Here is a 10,929-nt window from a genome sequence, read left to right on the forward strand (position 1 = left end):
ATTTTAATTAGGTTTAAGATAGACATTACAGTTATTAATGTTATAACAGTTCCTTTATTGGTCAATTAACATTTGTAATGACTATCTTAATTAATTAATAGCTAAATTTATTGTGACTTTCACCTATAACTATAATAATCTCTATCCAATTCCTATCTTCCTTTTAAATTAGAAGACACAAGCGAGGTTGGAATGAAAAACAAGGACATGAATGAATGGGGTGGGATACATCCATCCCCACACAAGTAAATTTCAATTTGAGAATCTTATTAGAATGAGAAACAAACACATGAAAGATGTTACACAAAACATAAAAAGCAAATTAAAGGTTTCACATCAAGAAAAAGACTACTGGTTTTTGGAAAAGGCTCGTATTGAATTGGGGTCCCTTTCTCTCTATCTCAGTCTTTTACCACTAAACTTTTATTTTTTTTAACAAATAAATAGATTAATTCTTCTTTTTGGGTGGGAAGATCCGAATCTCAATCATTCAGTATTTCATTTCGTACACTGAATGACCACCCAAAAGAAAGACTAAAAAATGCATAGCCAATTGGCATTCAAAGCTAGCTTATATGGGACCTTTAAGCAGGTAATATCATTGAAATTAAATATTCATTAATGACATATATATTTTTTTAAGTTGTATTAATTTTTTAATGCATTCATGGCAACCAATTGGCATTAGTAAGAATTAAGAACCAAATAAAATGGGATTTTTTTTACCATTTATATTTTTTCATTTAAAAAAAAATTAATGAGATAAAAATCAAAATCTTACTCGTCACTAAAATAAATGTGTCCTTATCCTGTAAGCCAAATGAGAATGACAGCCTATATATAGCCTAATCGAAAAATGTCTATGTCATTGCTTTGATTGAGTTGCCTCCTCTCTCTTCTAATCTAAACTATTCCAATTTAAACTGGTTTTCACCATACAATCTACACAAATCTTAACATCGACTCTATCTCTCATTTTTTTCTTCTTCTCCCGAGTGATGGATTCAAAAATATTGTTTTCATGTTCTCCCAAGTGGGAATTTTTTAGTTATTTTCTAAGAAGTCAACTATAAATTAACTAACCCAAAAAATATTTTATACCCAACAAGCCCCTCTTCCTCACCAATCAAATAGCCATTTCAGAACCTTGAAGATTTGTAAAGCTTGAGAAGAAGAAATTTGTAAAGTTTGAGAAGAAGAAGATTTGAACATGGCAGGTGGGTCTTTTGCAGGTTTGGCCATGGAGAGAGCAGATCAGTACCAAGGAAAGGTCACCTCCTATGTTATCATCGCCTGTCTTGTTGCGGCCATTGGAGGGTCGATATTTGGCTATGATATTGGGATTTCAGGTTTGTGATTTGAACCTTTTTTTTTCATAAAAACAAATTTTTGTTTCTGATGAGAGAATATACTTTGTTATCTGTCATAATTTAGTTTCATTATGAATATAGTATGGACCTTTTTTGTTCTTTAGTTTTTGGAGTCAAACGGCGAAAAGTTAGGCGTGTAAAGTTGGAAAATTTTCATTTCAAATAAAAAAAAGGGTTAAATTTCGAAAGGGTGTTAGTGTATTGCTCTCTCTTTGATTATAAGAAAAATAATTACTTTGATTTAAAATTAAAAAATAGGGCAGTGACAGCCTACTAAAAATAGCTATATAACTTGAATGTAACCTCAGTTTATTTTTATTTTTACTTTCAAAGTAAACATATATTTGAATGATCATATAGACAAGTTTGGATACTCAATTGGGAAGATTGAAGTAGAAAAATGTCTCACTATAGAACACATATGAAACAGGAGGAGTTGCATCAATGGATGGATTTCTTTCCTACTTTTATGAACAACCGTAGTTTATTTTTTTTACTTCCAAAGGGAACATATTTTAAAGGATCATATAGACAAGTTTGGATACTCAATTGGGATAATATTGAGGTAGAGAAATGTCTCACTATAGAACACATATTATACAGGAGGAGTTACATCAATGGATCCATTTCTTTCCCGCTTCTTTTATGAAGTGTACAAAAACAAGAAATCAGCTCATGAAAACAACTACTGCAAGTACAACAGCCAAAAGCTTTCAGCATTCACCTCCTCTCTTTACCTAGCCGGTTTGGTGGCGACACTGGTGGCGTCTCCAGTTACCAGAAACTACGGGCGGCGGGCTAGCATAATCTGCGGCGGAATCAGCTTCTTTGTTGGTGCTGTTCTAAATGCCTTTGCTGTCAACATGGCAATGCTCCTCTTGGGTAGAATCTTGCTTGGTGTTGGAATTGGGTTTGGAAATCAGGTATGCTACTTTGCTCCAAATTTAACCCCAAAAAAAGTAGCATATGTGCATTTTTTTTTATAGTGCATAATTCAGCTTTGTTTGCATCATATTTTTTTTTAGTCCTGCATATTACCATTTTGAGTTAATAACATTTATATAATAGAGGCCAAACTAGAAATAAAGTGAAAATCGATAGAGCACAGTTACATTAAACTAAAAGAATATGGAAACAAAAAGTACAAACAAAGTCAACGAAAATGTAACTCAGTCGCGGGTTATTTTCATGATATCCTCAACCATAAAAAGTTAGGTGCACCATTAAAATTTTAGGTCCAATTTTTTTATTTTATTTTCACTTGTAAATTTAATTTCCATTTTTATGAAGAATTAAAAAACCAACTCTTTTTAGAGCTACCCATGTGGGCAAGCAACTCTCTCTCAAACTTCTTCTCTTTCTCCTTCCCTCCACACTGATAAAAAGAAACAAATACACAATACACATAACCAAAATTTCTTACTCCCATCCCAACTACAAAAAACGACAAAAAGAAATCCCTTTCTTTAACAAAACGACAAAAGAAGTCCCTTTCTTTCAACTGAATTAATTAATAATCTCAGCCCCACAAACGAAATACTAAAAAATAAACACATTAATATTATTAAGTCACTGGTTTTGATTCTTTTGAGCAACATGACCTCAACAAAGATACTCATATTTCACACTAAAAAAATAAATTAGTAATATATCCCATATTTTTCACTAGTTGGAGCAACTTTTTGATCAGTGTATCAGGAAATACCATCCCATGAAAAGATCATTTGTAAAATAGTAAAAGATTATTTACAAAATAATTTATGGGATCATTCAAGTGATTATAAAATTACACTTGCACAGAGTGGTCCTAAATAATTCCGTAAATTTACATTGAACGAGCACACATTGTTAATTTCAAATTTTTATATTGTCATTTTATTAGCAAATTAGTCTAGCTTGAAGAGAATTTCTTTATGATGATCTTAATCTTATACATAGCTTTTGGTTATTTCACTTCGTAATTTTGAATTTACTTAGTAAATTTGTTAATTTCCAAATTAATTTTTCTGATGATTTCAATTTTGGACTGTTAATTCTTTTCTTTTTAAAAAGGCAGTTCCACTGTACCTATCAGAAATGGCGCCGGCTCATCTGAGAGGAGGGTTGAACATGATGTTTCAGCTGGCGACCACGCTCGGAATCTTCACAGCAAACATGGTCAACTACGGCACCCAAAATCTCGACGAATGGGGCTGGAGACTCTCCCTAGGGTTAGCAGCGGTGCCGGCATTCATGATGACCGTCGGAGGCATCTTCCTCCCGGAGACCCCAAACAGCTTGGTGGAGCGAAAATCCAAAGACAAAGGGCGAGAAGTGCTGGAGAGGATTCGAGGGACCACGAACGTGGACGCTGAGTTCCAAGACATCGTCGACGCGAGCGAGATCGCCAATTCGATCGAGAATCCGTTCCGGAATATATTCGAGAAGAGGAATCGACCTCAGCTTGTCATGGCGATCTTCTTACCCATGTTTCAAATCTTGACGGGGATTAACTCGATCCTGTTCTATGCTCCGGTTCTGTTTCAGACTATGGGGTTTGGTAGAGAAGCTTCGTTATATGCTTCGGCCATTACTGGAGCTGTTCTTGCTTCTTCGACGTTGATTTCAATGGCGACCGTTGATCGATTGGGACGTAGGGTTTTGCTCATCAGTGGCGGAATAACGATGGTCGTATGTCAGGTACGTATGAAAAACAAAGCTTTCTTTTTTAACGAAGAGAAGAAATTAGACCGTATATCCAGTTTTAAAAAGCCCATTAAATTTTTACCTACTTTTTGAAATGTTTATATTTATAGCTAGTTTTTTTAATAAACTCCCTGTAATACCCTTATCCATTGTACTTTGCTGCATGGAGATTTTGTATACTTTAGCTTCAATTTAAAAGCTCCCACAACCCATAGTTAGTCTGAACTCTACACTATTTACTATAGCAAAAAAAAAACATAAAAACGCAAATAGGTTTTCTCACTGTACCAACTTTTAAACCCAGCTATAAATTTGGGCACACAAATATTTAAACTAATAGAGAGAATATTGAGTTTATATATATTTTAATATAAGAAAAGTTTACACTTTTATTTAGCTAAAATTGAGAATGAGAAATTTTCTAAGATTTAGATCTTTATTATTTTATCTTATTAAGTTTATACTTTCTATGATTGCGGTTTAAATACTTATTGGATTATGATATCTTATATATTTAAAATATAAGTTGAGACTTAAAATTTAAACTATTTAAATCATACGGGCTTAAAATTTAAATCATAAGGGTTAAAATTTAAACTATGACTCTTTAAAATTTAAACCGCTAGGCCTAAAAATCTAAACCACGTCTTTTTAAAATTTAAACTATAAGATTTAAAATTTAAATCATAATGCACAAGGCTTAATATTTAAACCATAAAGTTTAAAATTTAAATCACGACTTTTTAAAAATTAAACTACAAGACTTAATATTTAAACTATAAAATTTAAAATTTAAACCAAAAGTCTTAAAATTTAAACAACGACTCTTTAAAATTTAAACGATAAAGCTTAAAATTTAAATCATGAATCTTTAAATTTAAACTATTTAAATCATACGACTTAAAATTTAAATCATAAGGCTTAAAACTTAAACCATAAAATTTAAAATGTAAACTACTAGGCTTAAAACCTAAAGCACGTCTTTTAAAACTGTAAAACATGACGTTTAAAATCTAAACCACAACTCCTTAAAATTTAAATCACTAGTTTTAAAATCGAAAGCACATCTGTTTAAACTATAAAGCATAACGCTTAAAATCTAAACCACAACTCTTTAAAATTTAAACCACAAATTTTAAAATTTAAACTATTAGGCTTAAAATCTAAACCACGATGATTTAAACTATAAATCATAAAGTTTAAAATCTTAACCTAAACTATTTAAAATTTATCAAATAATAAGTTATAATAATTACATATGCATATATGTAGAAAATATCTTATTCAATGAATATAGATAGATAAAAAAGAGATATAGAATAAAAGTAAGACTGCATGGTAATTATAGGTATATGTATAAAACAATAGAAAACATTATGGGCATGAGCAGAACACTAAAGAATAAATATATATTTATATATATATGAATGGAATTATTATATAATAAATTGGAAAATAAAAACATGTATCATTTAAATAAAATTAATTACATGAAAAAATTATGAACGAATATAATCAAATAAAGTGTAGGTATGCTAGTATATATCTATATCTTTGTCTCTTGTGTTTGGGGATGCATAAGTGGCACTGGCATGGCATAATCTGAATGTGATGAGCAACAGAAACCACTTGATATTATTCTTCTTCTTCATTCACCAAGAGCAAGAGAAATAATCATGAAGTAGTGAGCGCCAGCAAGCTACTCAAGCTCTTGGGGTTTCACTACAGACTCCATAGCAAAGGGATGAGACAACAACATCTGAACAGAGGGTCTCTCATTAGGGTTCTTGGTTAAGCACTTGTCTAAGAAATCTCTAGCAGTGAGCGTAAGGTATAGTGGTCGGGCTATGGCGGAGGCGTGGTGGTGGTCGTAGAAGTGTGGGGGCTGGTGGAGGTGACCGTGGTGATTAGAGAAGTTGTAGCTATGGAGATTTTTTTTCTTGTTCGTGAGTTTGAAAAGGAAATAAGGGTATTTTGGAAAGTGTGATGATAAAAATGGGTAAAATTTAGGTAAACATAGTTCGCGGGTAATTTTAGTTAACTATACATAAAATAGATAGTTTTCAACTTATCCTCGTAAACAAATGGCTACTTCTTCGTTAGATTTAAAATGTTATGTTTTATAATTTAAAAAACGTGGTTTAGATTTTAAGCTTAGTGATTTAAATTTTAAGTGTTGTGGTTGAAATTGTAAAGATGTTTGGTTTAGATTTTAATTGTTATGCTTTTATAGTTTAGTGGTTTAAATTTTAAGCCTTGTGGTTTAAATTTTAAATTATTTTGGTTTAGATTTTAAACATTATGTTTTATATTTTAAAGGGTCGTGGTTTAGATTTTAAGCCTACTGATTTAAATTTTAAGCATTTAAATTCTAAAGAGTTGTGGTTTAGATTTTAAACGTTAAGCTTTGCAGTTTAGTGGTTTAGATTTTAAGTCTTGTAGTTTAAATTTTAAACGTTATGCTTTATAGTTTAAGGGGTCGTGGTTTATATTTTAAGTATGGTAGTTTAAATTTTAAGCCTTGTGGTTTAAACTTTAAAAGTTATGGTTTAGATTTTAAATGTTATGCTTTATAGTTTAAAGAGACGATGTTTAGATTTTTAGCCAGTTATTTAAATTTTAAAGAGTTTTAGTTTCGATTTTAAATGTTATGTTTTTTAGTTTAAAATGTCGTGTTTTAGATTTTAAGCTTTGTCGTTTAAATTTTAAGCCTTTTGATTTAAATTTTAAAGAGACATGGTTTAGGCTTTAAGTTTAGTAGTTTAAATTTTAAGTCTTATGGTTTAAATTTAAAGATTCATGATTTAAATTTTAAGCCATATCGTTTAAATTTTAAAGAGCTGTTGTTTAAATTTTAAGATTTGTGGTTTAAATTTTAAATCTTATGTTTTAAATATTAAGCCTTGTGTTTTCAATTTTAAGCATTATGGTTTAAATTTTAAACCTTATGGTTTAAATTTTAAAGAGATGTGATTTAGACTTTTAAGCCTAGTGGTTTAAATTTTAAGTCTTGTGGTTTAAATTTTAAAGAGTCGTAGTTTAAATTTTCAATTTTATGGTTTAATTTTTAAGCCTTATGGTTTAAATTTTAAGTCGTATGATTTAAATGGTTTAAATTTAAAGATTCATGATTTAAATTTTAAGCTCTATCGTTTAAATTTTAAAGAGTTGTTGTTTAAATTTTAAGACTTGTGGTTTAAATTTTAAATCGTATGTTTTAAATATTAAGCCTCGTAGTTTAATTTTTAAAAAGTCGTGATTTAAATTTTAAACTTTATGGTTTAAATATTAAGCCTTGTGTTTTCAATTTTAAGCATTATGGTTTAAATTTTAAATTTTATGGTTTAAATTTTAAAGAGACGTGATTTAGACTTTTAAGCCTAGTGGTTTAAATTTTAAGCCTTGTGGTTTAAATTTTAAAGAGTCGTAGTTTAAATTTTAAACCTTGTGGTTTAAATTTTAAATTTTATGGTTTAAATTTTAAGTCTTATGGTTTGAATTTTAAGTCGTATGATATAAATGGTTTAAATTTAAAGATTCATTATTTTAATTTTAAGATCTATCGTTTAAATTTTAAAGAGTCGTTGTTTAAATTTTAAGACTTGTGGTTAAAATTTTAAATCTTAAGGTTTAAATTTTATGGTTTGAATTTTAAATCTTATGGTTTGAATTTTAAGTCGTATGATATAAATGGTTTAAATTTAAAGATTCATTATTTTAATTTTAAGATCTATCGTTTAAATTTTAAAGAGTCGTCGTTTAAATTTTAAGACTTGTGGTTAAAATTTTAAATCTTAAGGTTTAAATATTAAGCCTTGTAGTTTAATTTTTAAAGAGTGTTGATTTAAATTTTAAACTTTATGGTTTAAATATTAAGCCTTGTGTTTTGAATTTTAATCATTATGGTTTAAATTTTAAAGAGGCGTGGTTTAGACTTTTAAACCTAGTGGTTTAAATTTTAAGCATTGTAATTTAAATTTTAAAGAGTCATAGTTTAAAATTTAACCCATATAATTTAAATTTTAAGCCGTATAATTTAAATGGTCAACTTATATTATAAATATATAAGATATCGTAATCCAATAAGTATTTAAACCACAAAGAAAGTATAAACTTAATAAGATAAAAAAAAATAAAGATCAAAATCATAGAAAATTTCTCATTCTCAATTTTAGCTAAATAAAATTGTAAACTTTTCTTATATTAAAATATATATATATATATATATATAAACTCAATAGTCTCTCTATTTAAATATTTGTGTGCCCAAATTTATAACTGGGTTTAAAAGTTGATACAATGAGAAAACCTATTTGCGTTTTTATGTTTTTTTTTTGCTATAGTAAATAGTGTAGAGTTCAGACGCTTTTAAATTGAAGCTAAAGTCTACAAAATCTCCATGCAGCAAAGAACAATGGATAAGGGTATTACATGGAGTTATTAAAAAAACTAGCTATAAATATAAACATTTCAAAAAGTAGGTAAAAATTTAATGGGCTTTTTAAAACTGGGTATACGGTCTAATTTCTTCTTTGTTTATGAGCTTAGGGCCATGAAGCTGTGGCCCAAGTATTTTACTAAATGGGCTTGAAACTTTAAGCGAATAAATCGATATCATCAAGTGAAAAGGAGAGGAATGGTAGGAATGGAAGTGGAACTGGCAAGGAGTCTGTCATCGTTTTATAGTTGTATAATTTCATACTGTCGTTTGAAAATGTTATTGTCGTTTTTTTCAGTGTCCATACAATCTAATCTATTGTTATTATTATCATGTCGTTTTCAGTCAAATGCCGTTTTATGGGAGTTGTTGTTTGCGTGTACTCTCTATCTTATTGTCGTTTTATTGTTTTTGGTTATCGTTTTTCTACTCCTTTCTTTCATGAGTCAATATCGTTTCTGGACTTGTAAATCTCAACTCCCAAGTGTTTTTTGAGATCTAATTTCTAAAAATTGGGTATTAGCCATCTCAATTCTGTAGTCAAACATTTTAATACACATATATAAATTTATATTTGACAAGTTTCTTGAAATGTGGTGAACAGGTGGTAGTGGCGATAATCTTAGGAGTGAAGTTCGGAGTCAACCAGGAACTCTCAAAGGGCTACTCCATACTGGTTGTGATTGTGATTTGTCTATTTGTTTTGGCCTTCGGATGGTCATGGGGGCCATTGGGGTGGACCATACCAAGTGAGATTTTTCCATTGGAGACTCGGTCAGCTGGACAGAGCATTACAGTGGCAGTGAACTTGCTCTTCACGTTCATAATAGCTCAGTCTTTCCTCTCTCTACTCTGCGCCCTCAAGTTTGGGATATTCCTCTTCTTTTCTGGGTGGATTACTCTGATGACTATCTTTGTTTTTGTTTTCTTGCCTGAAACTAAAGGAGTACCCATTGAAGAGATGACCTTCTTGTGGAGAAAGCACTGGTTTTGGAAGAGAATGGTGTCTGCTTATTGAAAAAGAAGCTTATGTTACGTATAGTTTAGTCATTGTTAAAGAAGAAAATGTTGACTTTTTATTAGTTTATATATGTATAATGTCAGTTGAAAAATTGTGAATGTGGGTTTTCGAGAGGGAGAAAAAGAAGGCCTAGTGGTTTGTACATGGAGAGAGCAGAGCTGTGCCAAGGAAAAGTTACGTCATACCTTATTCATGCATTCATTGTTATCGCTTATATGGAGGTTTCATATTCGATTTCATTCAATTTTAGGATTTTTTTGCCATTCTGTTGCTTCTGTTTTTTTTTTTTTCTTTTGTGTTCGATCTAATTTAAAGCTAAAACTAAGCTACCTCTGTTTCAACGTTCATGGGCAACCAGCAGATTAGCTACTCTCTAATATAAAGAACAAAATAACAACAATATTGTCTATTTTTTTTTTTTGAATAAAATTAAAAAAATATAAAGAACAAAAAATATTTGGCTTAAGCAAATTAGGTACTCTTTAATATCAAAGCCAGGTTTCGATCCTGAGACCTGTGGGTTATGGGCCCACCACGCTTCCGCTGCGCCACTTTGATTTGTCATATCGGACATCTAAATTAGTTTTTATAGATATTTATTTGTATGCCTACATCGTTTTGTTTATTCTTCATGTTTTGCACTGTGGTCCCTTTAGCTCTAGAATTTGCAAAATGGTACTGCATTGAACAAATAATATTTTATTTTATTTTTGGTTATTATTATTTTTTAGCTAACAGTTGAATTGTTAATCTTTTGACTACCACTTATTATAATTTTTATTTTAGCATTTAAATATTCAAAATTTATCGTCTCTACTAACAAAATATAAAATTTTATTATATATGTACTTTAATTTACTAACAATTATTTCTCTCAACCATCAAAATTTAAAATTTTATTATATACATAAAAAAAAACACACACATGTCATGAGACATGAACGTTAACATCTGAATGTGTTAGGTAAATTACTTTGAATTCTTTTAACAGTAAATACTTCTCCAATATATTATGTAGAAAATTTTTACTTCTGTAGAAAAAAAAATGATTTTATTGTTAAGTCCCTTGAAAAAAAGATTTTGTAATTTTAAAAAACTTAAAAATAACCATCCAACTATCTGTTTCTAAATGAATGAATAAATATGGCCAATCAAAATAATGACTAGGCACTTTAAAAAAAAAATAATGACTAGGCATTAAAAACACACAAACACAACTTATGGTTGATTGGTATAATATGCACAATATTACTGTTGTCAGAGACTGGTGTGAGAAAAGGGTTGGCACTCTTTCCTGCCAATACATAAGTTTGGTTCATTTGAAGTTTGAGCATATATATTATGTTCTAATATGAAATCAATCAAACAAACATTCATTATCTCAAAGTAGAGGAAATCTCATAAGAACTCGGGCA

General features: G+C 29.7%; 1 protein-coding gene across 1 annotated transcript; it reads left to right on the forward strand.

Moving 5' to 3' along the window:
• Positions 1-882: 882 nt before the first annotated feature.
• LOC133782872 (sugar transport protein 7) lies at positions 883-9,780 on the forward strand. Its single transcript, XM_062222297.1, has 4 exons — positions 883-1,349; positions 1,974-2,293; positions 3,423-4,049; positions 9,098-9,780. The coding sequence occupies exons 1-4, from the start codon at positions 1,211-1,213 to the stop codon at positions 9,509-9,511; spliced, it is 1,500 nt and encodes a 499-aa protein (XP_062078281.1). The 5' UTR covers positions 883-1,210; the 3' UTR covers positions 9,512-9,780.
• Positions 9,781-10,929: the final 1,149 nt, after the last annotated feature.

This window comes from Humulus lupulus, chromosome 6 (genome assembly GCF_963169125.1).
Source record: "Humulus lupulus chromosome 6, drHumLupu1.1, whole genome shotgun sequence".
Lineage (NCBI taxonomy): Eukaryota > Viridiplantae > Streptophyta > Magnoliopsida > Rosales > Cannabaceae > Humulus > Humulus lupulus.